The 17,382-nt window shown below is 34.4% G+C and overlaps 1 protein-coding gene across 1 annotated transcript; it reads left to right on the forward strand.

The window, feature by feature from the left end:
* The first annotated feature begins 11,417 nt into the window (after positions 1-11,417).
* Positions 11,418-15,773, forward strand: LOC133190179 (fascin-like). The gene is made up of 4 exons (XM_061325667.1): positions 11,418-12,359; positions 13,994-14,153; positions 14,547-14,842; positions 15,101-15,773. The coding sequence occupies exons 1-4, from the start codon at positions 11,522-11,524 to the stop codon at positions 15,304-15,306; spliced, it is 1,500 nt and encodes a 499-aa protein (XP_061181651.1). The 5' UTR covers positions 11,418-11,521; the 3' UTR covers positions 15,307-15,773.
* Positions 15,774-17,382: the final 1,609 nt, after the last annotated feature.

Here is a 17,382-nt window from a genome sequence, read left to right on the forward strand (position 1 = left end):
TAGAATACACCATAAAGCAAAAGGTACAGATAATCCTCGTCACAGGCAAAAATTTAGAGAAATTCGTAACGAAGTAGTAAACTTAGTACGAAAATCTCGCAATGATTATAAAATAAAACTGGCCTCTCAACTTATAGATAAGACTATTCCCCCAGGCAAATGGTGGCGTATAGCGAAATCTGTCTCAAGACTTAGAAAACAGAATACCTCCCCTCCTCCTCTGAAAACTAGTGATGGTCGAATACTTATTCATCCTATTGATAAAGCTGAAGAATTTAATACTTATTTTGTAAACATCTCACGTATTAACACTGAGCCAGATCTTCCTGAACACGGACCCGGTCCACCAATTAATTGCTTTGATGATTTTGAAATTACTGAACAGGATGTTCTTGATCAACTAGAAATCTTAGATACCTCAAAACCACCAAGGCCAGTCGGATTATCTCCAAGAATCCTAAAAGAAATACGATTCTCTATTTATGAACCACTAACAAGACTCTTCAACATGTCACTCAGTAAGAAATGTCTACCTTATATATGGAAACAAGCACATGTTTCTCCAATCTTTAAAAACAAAGGAAGCCCCGAAAATACTAACAATTATAGGCCTATTTCTCTTACTAGCTCTGTCTGCAAAGTCATGGAAAAATACTTTTCAAGTATATGTTTAATTATATAAAAGACTACGAATTATTATCAAAAAACCAATCAGGATTTCAACCTGGTGACTCTACAGTAAATCAATTAGTTGAAATATATGATAGAATTATGTCAAATCTCGATAAAGGGCGGGACCTAAGATTTATATTCGGTGATATTTCAAAAGCCTTTAATAGGGTTTGGCACAAAGGACTTATCTTTAAACTTGAAAAAATAGGCTTCCAAAATAATATTTTGGGCTGGATTAAAGATTACCTTACTGACAGGCAACAAAAAGTAAATATTGAAGGTTTCTCATCAACATTTAAAACTGTTGATGCAGGAGTACCCCAGGGATCTCTGCTAGGCCCATTTTTATTCTTATTATACATTAATGTTACAACTGAAGGCATACATAATGGTATCCGTTTATTTACGGATGATACATCTTTGTTTGCTATAATAGACGCTGATATTATAACTCCTAAATTATCTCTTACAGCCGATCTTGAAAAAATAAAGAAATGGTCAAACTCTTGGGCTGTAGATTTTAACGCTGATAAAATAATTAATGTTAATTTTTCAAAGCAGCGACTTTTTCCAGACATTCACTTTGGAGAAAATGGGGACATTATTGAACCATCCAGTAGTCATATACATTTAGGGCTTCACCTTCAGTCCGATGGTAGTTGGAATGACCATATATCTGCTATTTACGAAAAAGCTTGTAACAGATTAAAAATTTTGAGATTATTAAAGCACACACTTGATAGAAATTCCCTAATAAAGATATATCTTGCTTTCATTAGACCTGTCTTAGAATACGCAGATGTGGTATGGGATAACTGCTCTCAGGAAAATACAGAATTGTTAGAAAAGGTCCAAGTAGAACTGCAAGAATTATTACTGGTCTAAGGGTAAATTCTTCAAGATCTATTCTATATGACGAACTAGGTTGGGAGCCATTACATCAGAGAAGAATAAATCATAAACTTATATTATTTTATAAAATTGTCCATGGTATTGCCCCATATTATCTATGCAAATTATTACAGCCTTTCCAACCGGTGCAGCATTCTTATAGTTTGAGATCAGACAGAATTAATCTTTCTCTACCATTATGTAGAACTGTATCTTACTATAATAGTTTTATTCCTTCAACTATAAAACTGTGGAATAATCTTAGCTCTGATGTAAAAATGTCACCTTCTTTATCAATGTTTAAGTCAAAAATAAAAGCAGTTGTAAATATTATAACTATGGTAACAGAAAAGAGAATATACTTCACTGTCAATTACGCAATAAAGCTAGTAACCTTAATGCACACTTAAAAAATCATTATATAATAGCTGATTCATCTTGTCCTAGGTGTGATTATCATAATGAGGATAGTGAGCACTATTTTATGAATTGTCCAGTATATACAAAGAAATGAACTAAGAAAACATTTACAAGAGCTAGGTATACCGTATGAACTAAAGATTCTTTTACATGCGTGTTCGAAGTTATCGTATCAAACGAACATCAACATTACAAATTATGTACAAGAATATATTAGGTCAACAAAACGTTTTTAAATACATTTCCTTTTGATATATATATTTTTTTACTACATTTTATTAATACTATGTGTTAAGCTTAATTCATCTGGATCTGTGCGTGTCTGTGTGTGCTTGCGAGGGTGTGTCTGTCTGTGTGTGTTTACCCGCATTGTGATATATATATATATATATATATATATATATATATATATATATATATATATATATATATATATATATATATATATATATATATATATATATATATATATATATTCACCCAGTCCATTGTATTTTGTAACTTTGATTCTTGTATAGAGAGGGTATTTATAGACATTGCCTGTTGCCCAATCTATTCATTATTTTGAATAAATATTGCTTAAATCAAGTATCCCTAGTATTCCCTACGCTCCGAACGATTTTAGCGAGGGTAAAATGTAAACAAATGTCTATGACAGAGATCTTGACCTACATGTATGTGTATTGAACGTCGATCGCAGGCAAGGGAGAGAACAGAATCGTGGTATAAAACCAGCTGAAATAGTCGCTATTGAGCTCAAAACTTTACCGTAAATTATGACAAAAGTGAAGTTTAACATTTTTGCCCCCTCTGTTTTGTAAATCATTTTTAAAAATCTGTTAAGAACACGTGGTAATATTGTCACTATTTTATAAATCTGTTCAGTGTTATCACTGTTGAAATAAGTGAATAACAGAACAGCGGGATGCTTGCACCTATTTCGCTGCTAATGACCACTTCATCGAACACTCGGTCGGAACTCCTCTAGAATTTATGCTTCTGCATATTAAAAAGTACATTGTTACAAGTTATACACAACAAGACGCAAAACAGCTGGACCTCAGTCGATGTTATACCAAAGGTGTTGGAGATGAATTTCGACAATTTTTATTGTCAAAAGATGAATTCATGCTGTGAATACAGACATGAATATTTTTTTGTCTGACGTCATGGCGTCAGACAGTACTAGATTTAGCCAAGGTTTGTTGGTCAAGTCGTTCAATAGAATTTTTGTGATAGCTTGATCACGGAAACTTCATACTAATCTTAACTATCAACTGAAGAGCATGAGAGTAAAAGAAACATGCTTAACACCCAAACAAACCAGAGCATTAGAGCTGGTGTCATTATTATCACATCATACATTACAGGTTATATAACATTTGGCCATTCTCGAATGCATCATTCATGTCCTGCAAAACAGAAGGAATGAAGCTGGTCAGGTCAACACTTGTCCATTAATATCTTTATCAGATTAACTAATGGATGTTTATTTTCAATGCATACTAAGTCTCTCTACCTTTAGAACTTTTATAAAATAACTTGCAGACGTTTGATTTATTCATGGTTAAAAAATATCACAGTGAAGGATAGATGTTGAATATTCTTTTGCTTAAATGTGTTTTATGTGTTAAATTGTAGCTTTTTCATTCAAAAGCACTAGATATATTTTTGTATCCCTGAACAGGCCCGTTGGAAGAAATTTCAGAAATTTTCAGTTTAGGGTGGACACTGTCGAGGAAAAATTCCTTATAGAGCATAAAAAATGTTATCGGAAGTTAATATTTACATAATTTAGGGGACACAAGCATAAAATTAATAGCTATGTATAAATCGGCAAAATTATTGGGGGCACGGTCCCCAACATACCCCCCCCCTTTCGGTTCTTAAGTCCATGAAAAAAGAAATGACAAGTAATATAGTGTACATAGAATAAATTCATGTCCAAGTTTTAGTTTAAGTTGATGCCACTGAATTGAACTTTTCTTGTTTCTAAGCAAAAGAACTCATTTCATTACTCAGAGTCATGTTGTTAACACTGGGTTTAGCTTTTCTTAATCCTTCGGGTAAAAATAAATTTGCTTAAGTCAGACAAGCTTTTTAGGAAAGCTAATACTTGTAGAGCTATTACATGTAACTGTCTTTGGCGATCACACATTTGGAAAAAGGCTGATTACATGATAAAGTCGATCAGTCGGCATGCAGTAGTAGATCTACTAGTTTTCATAATATAGGAACAGGGACCTAGTATATAGGTCCCTGATAGTAATTAATTTATTATTCTTTGTTTTCAATTTATTAATAAACACACAAAAAAGAAATAATAATAAGGAATTTGAAAATGAGCTTTGAAGAAAATGTAACAATTTGCTACTTTGATAAGGCTCTGAAAATATGGAGAGATGAGAAGAGAAAAATGTTTTAATCTTAAGTAAATAAACTATGCAAGAAATGAAATAACTTTGATAAACCTAAGTCTATCAGTTGAAAACTTAAGACTTACAATATAAGTATAATTTTGTTTTCCAAGTAGACATTTATATGCCTTGCAATTGGAAAATATCAAATAATTAATTTTTTAAAATATACCTTATTGTCTCTTTAAGTATTCTTAGGATAAAAATTTATTTAAGGTATATACATTAACATGTATTTATTTTTTTTTTTTAAAGTTTAAATAAGGATCAATGTGCACTGAGAAGTCTCCGTAGAATTTAAAACTTCTCCCTAAACGTCTCCGAGGGAGAAGTGATGTCTCCCTAAACTTTGGGTCTAGGCTAGGCTAGGTTGATCCCTGGGTTTACAAATTTGTTTTTCTGTATTTACCGGTTTAAGAAACTTGTTAATCAATTTTTGTTTAAATTTTAAAATACATGTATATTAATCTTCAGTCGCGGATGGGCTTGTGGCGGAAGCATTTATTTCCATAAAGGTGTTATAAGTAAAGTCTTCCTAAAAAGAGGATTAACAGCAATTAAAACAGAATGCTACGTTTCAAGTGTAGTCAGTGGCATTTCCATAATTTTTAAAATTGTTATTACATGTATATGTTTTTTTTCCCTCGTTATATTTATGCAAACTATTTTGATAGTTGTATCCATAATTTCCCTTTGATTTTGAAACCTTACAGCTATAGATTTTGAATTGTTGGACTAAATCCATCACTAAAATCATGGATCCCCTAATCCACTGTCTATTTGATAAGTCAGATTTTAGAATGCGGTATAATTGCCTTTCTTTAAATATGACATTTTCCTACACGACTACTTCGGGCAGGCGTTAACTGACGGACTCATAAAGTGATGATTGAAGTGGTTATGATGTACTTGGATTTGGGGGTAATTCAAAGTAAAAGAATTAAAATCAGTTTGGAAATTCAATTTTTGCTTTAAAAAAATATGAATAAAAACAATGGTTTGAATTCCATTTTTGCACTTCATTGGCATTACACATTATTACAAGCACAATTAATCTGGGAGAAATGACATTGGAAATAGCTTCAAGCAAATGCACAAAAGGGCTATTTAGAATTATCGTGGGATTGATCTGGTTTTGAAAGCATATACATGTAGTAAAGCAATACTTTAGGAAAAAGGGTTAGTTACATTTTGATATGACTGTCTTGAAATACGGAGAATTAGCTCTAAAATTTTGTACATTTTTGTGCTCAGAAAGAATGCATGGAACTTTAGTTATCTGAACATCATTTTCGACTAGTGTGCTACAGCTAGATCTGAGGGTATTTCAAGTCCACAATGCCTCATATGATTAAACAAAATAAATTATACCAATTTAGTTGAAAAAAATGTCTAAATGGGCCAGCTTTTGGCCAAAAAAAAAATCAAGGAGAGGTTTTTTTTATTGTATTAAATGCTAGCTGTATCAGTGATTAATGTGGCTCCGGGACCATAAATCTTAGACGGGCTCATTTTTGATCCCAGTTTCACTTTTACAAAAGGAATTATTAGTTGAAAAGTGAGACTGAGATCAAAAGTGAGCTCATCTAAGTTGATGGCCCCGGGGCCTGGAATTTCAAAGACATATGACACATGCCCCCCCCCCCTTTTTTTCACGTGGCAAAGATTCTTTTGTTGGTATTTTTGCATCTGTTTAAAAGTAACTAGTTCAGTTTTTATAGATGAAATAAGTTACAAAATGCATTTGTCGTATTGCTCACTGTTTGCTTTCCAATGGTTTTCATTTGGGGTTCTCTTGATGTAGGGGTTTTGTATATGCCAGTTAACTTGGGGATAGATTTCACATTTTACTGGAAGATGTCACCTCGATTCAGTACTTTCAGTACTTTGATTATTTCTCTATTTCCTTTGTTTTTATGACTTTCACAACTTTTCTTTGTTCCAAGGAAGGGAGAGGGTGGCAATTTATATTGTTCGTATCATTGATCATTTTAGTGCTTTGTGTATTATATACCGGTATATACATGTATTTCAGTATTTAAAAAAAATATATGATTTTAAACGTTTCTATGTCCTCCACAAAATATTTAGGACGTTGTAAAAACAGTTTTGTAAGCTTAATTTACAAGGGGACAAGATGCGAACAAACTTGTATACTTATTTACAATTTTTACCATTTAAAACATCTCAAGAAATACCTACCCAGGTCAATCTTCTGTTACTTTTATCGAATGGCCTTCGTACTAAGTTCAAAAAACTAATGTCCTATGTCCGTAGTTCATATTCGGTTAAGCATTAATTGAAAATAACTCTAGGCAGTATTTTCTGTATCAAAACCATTGATATTAACATTAATTTCGGAAAGAAGACATATTTATCCTAAGCACTGAATCGGAAAGAGCTTTCATCAGTAAATGGTACAATACCACTTAAAATATATCAATTAAGCCGGCATGGAATAAATTAATTGGTATGTTTCATTTCCCTTTTTTTAACAGGCCCACTTTTTCTGAGTATAGTATTTTGCTATAGTAAATTTTTCTTCAAATGCTGGTTGCCCCCTTTTCTTGTCGCTGCAAGGTCGAGCACTGGCAAATTCCAAGATTTGGACAGTTAATTAGCTTTTTCTTTTTGGGCTGTCAGTTTTTTTTTTTGGGGGGGGGGGTCCAACCCCCCCTCCCCCTCACTTCTGAAATCATTGCTATGGTCCTGATTTTATAAATCAATTTATTGAATTATGTTTTGTTGTTCTGTCGAAAGTATATAAGAATTTGCATGTAAGCAATCAGTCACAGTGATGATTAAAGTACAGTAACTATAAATAGCATGATACATGTATTTGCAAGTCAGGAATATTCAGAACGAAGAAAGACGGGCTATGAACTTAAATTGTTTTTATCTGATCCAGACTAAGGTTCATTTGCTAGGAAAAAACTGTACGTTTTTACTCTAAAGTTCACAATTCAGAAAATTGCTTGTAATAAAATGATGTTTACCTATCGGTTTAAAACGTTTCTCCAAGGATGACTTTATACTTACTACAATAGGATTTTTTTTTCATTGCTATATCTACATGTACATGTATTTATTTTTCAGTGAACTTAACTTTAAGTTGAAAAAATCTGAAAATTAATCAAAAATATTTTCATTGTTCCATTCTTTATCAGATCGTTAAAGAGAAAATTACAGTGGTAACTAACAATAAGTTATGTGTGTCTGTGTGTGTGTATTGATTCATGTAACTTGTCCAACCAATAATAAGCACGCACTGTTAATACATTTAAGGTGCAAGAATAAAGACACACGTAGTTTAATATTCTACAAATGAAATTATTTTAAAAGTATATATTCAATTTTTGTTTCAATCTAAAATCTGTGCCAATTACTATTCCAGACGCCAACTACCTTGAGAGTAACCAATAACTGGAATTTGATTATAGAGCCTTACCACTGGACAAATCTTTCTTAATTCCTTACAATCTAATTAAAATTAGATCTTTGATCCGCTACAACTAGATCGCTACACAAAATTGGAGCAGATCAAAGATCTAATTTTGGTAGATTGGATTCCTTACATTTTTAAAGCAATATATAAAATGTATTCTTATTTCCCTTTAACGTTAAAGGAGGGGATAAGTTTCTATTTTCATAAACTGCAGAAATATAGACAAGCAATTGACATCTTACGAAAGAGTGTCGACACGATCCCTAAGTAAAATATGCCTTCAATGATATTCAATTTATCTGAACTAAAATACAACTAGATGTTATCAGACAGTATATAATACCCGCTTTCAAGTGCTAGCCTCTAAAATTATTCTCTTATATACCTGACCATGGCTAGCTAATGAAGAAGCAACGATACTTATTGCATAATTTACACGTGTAAGTATATACAGGTATGAAATTAAACTTAGAATGATTGCAGTCTAAAACTAATGAATTTAATGAAATTCTGTTTTAAACATTTTTTTTCGGAAAGAAGGTTTTTTGTTTTAAAAAATTACAGTTTTGCCGCTCTAATTGATCTCCTTGATGGAAAAGAAATCGTTTTACATATCTAGTTATCTACCACTGCCTAAAATGTAAGAAGGTTTTGGGAACTTGGGAAAACCCACCTAGTACTAGTGGCCCAGAATAAAAATAAAAATCCAAACCTTACTGCACATCTACAGGACACAATTTATCATATTCCAAAAGATAAATTGGCTACTGTATAAATGTAAGAGGAATTTGGGAAAGAAGATTTTTTAGAAAAAATCCATTTGGCCAAAAAGGTAAAAATGAAAATCCCAAAATGAAAGAGGATTGTGAGGAAGATTTTGCAGAAAAATGTCGTTTAATGACTTTCCAATTTCGCCCCCAGGGTGAAAATGAAAATTTAAAACCTTATTGCACATCTACATCTTCCAAAAAGATGAATGGCTACCACCATTCGGCAAACCTCGGCTGATTCCGTCACCTTCATCAAACATGAGGTACGAATCGGCCGAGGTGTGCTGAGTGTGGCTGCCACTTATAATGTGAGAGGAAGTGCGTTCTGTGGAAAAAGGAAAACAAAATACATTAGCGGAGTTGTGGGATTGAAATCCCACTTCTAAGTTTTGTCATTGAACTCGACACTTTGACCATGAGTCCTTGTAAAAATCTCAACAGCGACCCTTGAACATCGTCGCAAAACACGGCCAAAATGTACGATCCTTTCCCATTCTGGAGCTATGAGCGGACTCTGGACCGTGACTTGAGACGATGCCCTTTAATGGCCCTTGAATAACTTGAGTTCAAATATTTTCAAGAAATATACATTTCATGTAGAGTGGCCCCTTGCTGCATGATTTTGTTTTCTTACTGAAAAATCATTTTCCCCCCGCTTGTTTGTAAGATAAACTTGAAATATGTAAATGTATACACTCGTGCATGGGAAATTGTAGAAATGGTCAATTTTGTCTAATTTGATTTATGTTTGCTAATTTATATATAAATACTTTCAATGCTTATGATTTTACAGCATATACAGAGATCCGGGAGCCAGTAAGTAACATAATTATGAATCATAAAAATGTTTAACCCCCCCCCCCCCACACACACACACTCCTAACTGTTCTTTTCTTGGAAAGTGTAGATGAATCCTTTCATTTTATTGACTGAGATTCCTCTAAATTGCCCATTATTTCAAACCATTGATTCTCCTTAATTTGTGTGATAAAAAAGTAAAATTTTTACTGAAAACCTTCCCCCTCCCGTGTTCTTCGGGGTTTGTGATACAAGAGAAGTAACTCTTATTAACTTGAACTTTTCAGGAAAAAAAAGGGGGGTGACGTATGTTTTGCCTGAATGCCAGAATTCATCCCCGAGTGCCATGTTTACATATGTTCTAGTACTGTAAACTCAAAAACCCTGGCCTGTGTTATCATAGGTTACTTATTTAACATCTCTCAAAACTCAACATGCTGATTGTAGAACTATCTAAAGTTTCTAGAGGATCTAGAAGGGGGGTCCGGAACCCCCGCCCCCCGGAATTTGCAGAGGTATTAAAAGTATATACTGAAGCAAATAAAAAAATGACCTTGGACCCCTCCTAAAAACGTGGACCCCACCATCACCACCACTAAATAGGTGTTATTGGGGAATTAGATTTTACGGGTTTTTTTTTTATTTTTTATTTACATGTATTTAATTTTTTTTCGCTTGTCAATTTTCTGGATAGGGAAGGGAATTTAGGTAATGTTCTTTCTTTTTTTTTTCTTTTTGTTTGTTTAGAAATTTTTGGGTTGGATTTTTTTTTTTTGACTGGAGTGGACACCCCCCCCCCCTCTTTGGAAAAAAATTCCTGGATCTGCGCCTGCAGTCCAAGCATAATATACAGCCCGCGCTCTTCGAGATTTAGCCCATGTGTTTAGTCGATACCGGCATCTCAGGCTAACTAGGACCGAGACAAAAACTCTGATAGAGACAAAAACTCTGATATACTATTCTGGGATTCGGTTGAAAATAAGTGGGAGCTTGAAACATTTTTGCTTTATTTAGTTTTGTTCAAATTTCTAGAGAGACAGTTGTCTCGAATTGAAGTTACGACTTTTATTGCTATTATATTTGACATTGGTGGATCCAGAAAATAAAAATAAAATTTGGTGATAAAAACCAAAGAATGAAAGGAAAAAAGTTATACTTCAAGGGGAAATCAAATACTACTGAAGTTTTAGGATCCTCAGTTGCCTGTATTTGCTGTTATTTTGTCCTTTTTAATCGTGCGAGTTATCTCGCTTAGCATATACCTTAAAGTAAAGTTCATAGGTTAATCAAATTTCGACTATAAATTGAGCTAAAATTACAAAATTCAAGTTTGTAAATTGATTTCCTATGAACGATTGTAAATTTAACATAATTCACAATTCGTTAAAATTCATCAATTTTTAAGACTGAATATAAATAGTTTTCCTAATTTTTTTAAAATTTTTATTTTAGTTTGACAAGCTCTCTTACGTCGAGTTGCAATTAGTGTAAAAAGTCTGTATTAATTTAAGAAATGTCGTTATATTCGCCAAACTGCTTAAATGCTAGATTAAATACTTTGTACAAACGAGAAGAGTAGTTTTTTTCCCACTGCTGTTGAATGATTCTAATTAATTTATGCTTCTGACCTTGGCAGTAATTTGTCATGTAACATGATATAGTACCAATTATGTTTCTTTATCTACCATGTATACATGTACTTTTCACCTGTCAGCTAAAACGTGTATGAACAGTAATTATCTTTCACCTGTTGTAATGATAAAGATATTTTAAAGGCACGTTATTTGATACCCTCGCTAATGCACGCACATACAATATTGCTATTCCCACATAGATTTTATGTATGTGTACTTGATCATTGATAGCATTGAGTAAGGTCTCTGAAACAGGGAAGTCATTCATCACGGTACAAGTCTTCACGCTGTTCAGTGTTTGACATCTTTTAAAAAAAAAATCTTTAAAGTATCTTTCACATTGCGTCGATCGACCAATCAGACTGCAGCGTGCTTGACTGTTGAACTGTCGCGGTTGACTTGAGCGAGGCGCGGCTCCGTGTGTTCAGATCGCTGTAGCAGAGAGACTGAGGCGAAAGCGATCACAAAGAAGCAATGTCGGAGACAAACGGAATAAATGGACACAAATCGACTGGACTGCAGTGGAAAGCTGGCCTTGTCACCAGCACAAACACATACCTAACAGCAGAGAAATTTGGATTTAAAGTCAATGCATCGGGTACTGCTTTAAAAAATAAGCAGATATGGACATTGGAGCAGGATTTGAATGAGGAAGTTGTGTACATTCGTAGTTTTTTGGGACGCTACCTGTCGTCTGATAAGTATGGAAATGTTACATGTGAAGCTGAAGAACCGGGGCCCTCTGAGAAATTCGCCATAGAATATGCCAAAGGCACGGGGAAGTGGTTGTTCCGACAGAAGGAGCATGGGAATTACCTAGGAAACAGTGGAGAAAATGTCAAATGTTTTGCCAAATCCCCGGGGGACTGTGAGAGCTGGACTGTACAGCTGTCGATCCATCCTCAGGTTCATTTACGTAATGTTAACCGAAAACGTTACGGTCATCTTAAAGATGACGAGCTACAATGCACCGAGGTCATTCCGTGGGGACAGGACGCGCTCATCATTCTAGAATTCGTGGAGGGAAAGTACGCCCTGAAAACCTTTGACAATCGTTATCTTCATAAAGATGGAGGTTTGGTCGAGGCACTGGACGACTCCAGTAAATTCACACTAGAAATCAAATCAGGACAGATCTCGGGTCTGGCTTTTAAGGATAATGACGGGCGTTATTTGACCGCCGTGGGTTCCACTGCCTCTATGAAAGGTCGAAATAAAACGGTGACAAAAGATGAACTGTTCACAATAGAGGAGAGCCATCCACAAGTCCTCGTAATTGCTCACAATGGGAAGCTAGCCTCAATTAAGCAAGGTAACTTGTTTAGGGTATTGATAAATATACGTCTGTGTGCATGATGGATGAAAGAAAGCATGTAGTCTCTTAATTGCATGTTTTCATAATTGATGCAACAGCCAGTCGAGTTTATGCTATAATTTGTGTAGTTTTATCATCTCGTGTGAACACATAATAAAAAAAAAGAAAAAAATCGGCCAGTATTAAGCGACAGCTATATATACACACATTTTAATGTTTCTGTCAAACCGACATTTCATTCCCTTCTCAAATGACTCATGTTCTTTGTGTTTGTACAGATGCAGCTTTAATAATAAGTGCAAGCAATCGGATTCGACCTATTAATTCAACATAAACCCCAAACTTGTATGTCGACCCTGTCGTCTGTCTTTATTCTTTTTCTCGTGAAGTAATTCTTAATTCGACGTTCGATCAAAGCATGTTAAAAATTATACTCCCCGACATTTAATGGCTTTTTAGAGCATTATGAATCACGCGTTTTTCAAATTTTTCCAGAATATTTTTTTTTACAGAAACAAACCAGGATCAGACAGCGTCTTATCACGGCCAATCTACAGGATCGTTAGGTCCTGCTGTGCGTGCTGTTTTGCATTTGCAGCAAAAGAAACGAATCAAAATAAAAACCAACAAAATCATCAATAAAGTATTTCCCTTAGCAAAGGAGAACCATGTTCTAGTGTCGTTGCGAGTGAATAATTGTAAACAAAGGCAATCAATAATCTTATCCTTCCATCCTCTGCTGTAATTGAAATACGTCAAAATCAGTTTTAGCATGCCGTCAAAACAACATTGGCTATTGGACTTTGAACATGGTGTGTCTGAAATCTCTAGAACACTTAATATGCATATATTAATTTTTAACTTTGTGCAATTGAAGCACAAGAGAGAGAGAGAATGCCATTATATGATGTAATCTTGAGTTGTGTGCTTACATGTACACGTGCTTTATATTAAAACCACGGCCGCAATTCCCCGCTGTTTTAAGCCAATTTTCCTTTATCATGATAAGACTATATTAAACGTATCGAATATCAAATACTTTCTCCCTTACTCATAATAATAATAGTCTACTACTGGAGCACCTTTCTTCCGGAGTTTTCCTAACCCTGCAAGGTTAGCGGTGGGGGTATTCTAGCGGTGGTCTCTTCCTTTGAAGACTTGTTTGCAGATAAGAAAAGTATTTTTGTTGAGCGACTTGTAGTTGCGGAAACTGCCCACTTGACGTTAAGAGGGCTGATAAAGAAGGCTGTAGACAGACACAAAGGACCTAACATTTTACTTTTCACGGAAGCTTAAATATTTAAATATAATACTTCCGATCTATGTAATATAAATGGAATGTGTATGCAACACGTATAGCTATCGCTTTCAAATATAAACAGATAAACAAAATACAACAATAAACAGAGCATAAAAGGTATCATAAATACAAAAGAATTAAAAAATGCCTTCATGCAATATACATGTATATCGTAACTCAATGTATTCTCAACTTTTAGTATCTTTAAAATTCATCCGCCCTAAGACTTATCACCTGATACATAGCATAGTGCAGGCAAACTACATTTTTATAAGCAGTATTTTATTTGATAGGGTTCCAGGAATCTGAGTTCCGTTTTGTCGTTTTGCAGGTATTGACGTCACAGCAAATCAAGAGGAGGAAACAGACAGAGAGACATTCCAAATGGAGTATAATCGTGACACCGACTCCTGGGCCTTCAGAACCATCGACAACAAGTACTGGGCCCTGGAGCCCACCAGTGCCGGCGTCCAGGCCAAATCAACATCCATGTACGTGAAATTGATATCAAAAAACCATTGGTGGTTTTTATCACACTTAAATACTTAAATACTCATGTCACTTGAGGTAAAATAAATGTACTTGAATATTGCCATACATACCAAATGAGAGCTTGAACGCATATGATGTTTGATTTTCAGACTTGCACAAGTATTTTAAACTGTATAAAGCTGTTCATATTTATATTCTGTTCCTTTCCAATACCCCATTCTTTACAAAACAATTCGCCCATGAACGATTCTTTGATATCTTTTTAAGTAAAGTGAAATGGCTAGAGGTCTGTGTGAATTCTTTGAATCCCAGACAATTCGTTTTACATTATTTAAAAAAATATTGATCAAACCTTAAATTAATGTTAATTTTTCTTCATTTTTTTGGACTAGAACGCCTAATGCTTTGTTTGGTTTGGAGTGGCAGGGTGACGGAACGGTTGCCTTAAAGGCTAGTAACAATTCTTACATCTTCAACAAGGCCACCGGAAGTCTAGTGGCGGCATCTGACACAATTGGCGAAAAAGAAAAGTTTAAAATTCGAATCGTTAATAGACCTCTATTGGTCCTAAAGTGTGAGTTCGGATTTGTTGGGGTCAAGGTCAAATCTGAAGAGTGTTGCTGTAATAGAGTGACCTATGACCTTATTCAGTTGCAGGGATGTAAAGATGGGACATACACCCTGAAAGGTAAGAAGTACCGGAAGTTATAATTATTAAATGCCTGTTAATACTCGACTGTTAATTTTTTGTATTTACCCATCCGGAGAAACATTCTTGAGGCAATGAATGGTAACACTTTTGTAGAACTCTTGAAAATATGTTCCTTTATTTGGTATATATATTTATTGCATATTCCATCCTTGTCTCTATATGACTGAATTTTTCGAAAAAAGGACTCAAATCTGTTAAATATCAATTATATAAAGCAATATCCGTATTTTGCAGCATCAAATGGGAAGTTTTTCAGCATTGCCGATAATGATTTGTTAATGCTTGATGGAGACGGACCAACTCCGTTTATTATTGAATTTATGGGAAACTCAAAGATGACAATCAGAGCACCAAATGGAAATCTTCTGAAAACGGAACAAAACGGACAGATCAAGGCTAACGGAACGGAAGTTAATGCCAGCACATTGCTGGAGTTCTAAGTCTGGGAGAAAGGAACCAGATTACATCTACAATGGGGACCAGCTCATCCAAGCTTGGGCAGTGATAACTGTAATCTGTTGAGTGTAATCAAAATTTGTTATACCAAACGTGTTTCATACCATCTTCATCAGTATTGTTGCTCTCTGTTACCAGCTATCGATTAAAACACTGGTCATTTTAATCCGTTTCTAGGAAACACAACGAAAAGTCGGATTTTTATGCAGACTGCATAATGCAGAATTATTGAAATAGGAGAATGACTTGATATTAAGAATGTGATGCAGTCTTTGGATCAATATTCTTATGTTATTGTATACAGAGACATGTTCTGCAATTCTGTCTATACGCCTTTTTTTTTATTTTGCTTAGCTTTTAATAGAAAAAAAACGCATTTCATCGACTTCAATGATATTACAATATTTTCCATGTTTTATATATAATGTAATAAATAAGAAACATCGGTTTACGTCATATTTTTTGTGAATAAGGGGAAAAAAGTCAATATTGGCTTTTCTTGGAATCTAGCCAGTCTCAGCAATTTGGGAAAAAATACTTTTGTTGAAAATTACATCGAAATCAATAGCAATGGCAATCACCAAGCCCACAAAAGCAAGTTTGCGAAATAGACCTACCAGGGGATAAAATACTGGTCCTGTTTTCGTCTCTCTCTCTCTCTCTCTCTCTCTCTCTCTCTCTCTCTCTCTCTCTCTCTCTCTCTCTCTCTCTCTCCAAAATCGATTCAGTTGAGAATTGTGTGGTCTACTACTTACAGCTTGCTTATATGGACACTATGTACATTAGCCTATGAATTTTTTATGTCCAGGATTATTGCATTTTCCGTAACTTTATCTTAGCTCTCTGGTAATTAATTGCCCTACCATGGAGTTTAAGGTCCAAGTGAATTGTAGGCCAAACCTTAACACGATCTATACAAAACCCCATTTCCTTTTACAATGGATCCAGTACTAGTTTTTTAAGGTGGTATGGTCCACACATCACATTAACCTCGATAGAAGAAAAAAATATTCGCCAAGGTTAATGTGTTACTGATGCATTACAAAATCTAAAATCTCAGATTTCATGGGGAAAGGAATATAAATAAGTTAGAGTGTAGATATACGAAATCGACAACTTTAGCCATATGTGGAATCAAAATATATCGTAAATTTTTAAACCGAGACAGGCTATTGACAAATAAGTTTATGTTACAGGGCTTAATCTTGTGTAAAGTCATTATTTCGCAAGTTATTTGTCGTCATAATGACTTTTTTTGTGGGAATTCAACATTACCACTACATTGCAAAAGTTTCAAACTCATTACCGCTGCTTTTCATCTAAATTTCGGGTGCTCATTATTACATCTGATCGATATGACGATTGACAATTACAACTCATTACCGCTGCATACACAAATCTGCCTGTGATGACACATAATATCAATTCTATTCAATATAATTCACTGAACTGAAAGCAGAATATAAAAATATGAGCTTTCCAGACAACAGTACGTCAAGCGAATGGTCTTCAAAGCGCTACCAATTCTGTGAAAACTGTGTGTTATCTTTAAACAATTCTCAGTTTTAAAACTCAAAAATTAAAAAAAAAATGTGTCTTTTAGAAATAAAATGACTCAAAATTTTAAATAAAAAGATGAATAAAAAACACATCTTGCTCTAAGTCCAGGCAGACCTACTTTCATCTTGGTGAGCAGGGGAAACAGGTCTCATGTATGTACATGTTGTACTTTATATCTGTACGTGCATAGGTCGCTGGCTAATGGAGGAAGCATTAAACATAGTGGTGTGTATACTTATAAATAAAGCGGTAATGTGAAAAAAAGGTGAAAATAACGAACAGTGTTCGATCTCAAAAAATCTACAAACAACACAAATCTGTGAACAGGGGATAAAACACGGACCCACTGAAATTCCAGAGGTGGGATCAGGTGCCTAGGATGAGTAAGCATCCCCTGTTGACCGGTCAAACCCGCTTAAGTTTTAATCGCTAAATTTGCATCTTACGTAAAAGTACTGAACACAAGAAAAATAGTTTTGATCAATCTGTCATTCAACATT

This window comes from Saccostrea echinata, unplaced genomic scaffold (genome assembly GCF_033153115.1).
Source record: "Saccostrea echinata isolate AGI-Se365-2 ecotype Australia unplaced genomic scaffold, CSIRO_AGI_Sech_v1 ptg000022l, whole genome shotgun sequence".
Taxonomy (NCBI): domain Eukaryota; kingdom Metazoa; phylum Mollusca; class Bivalvia; order Ostreida; family Ostreidae; genus Saccostrea; species Saccostrea echinata.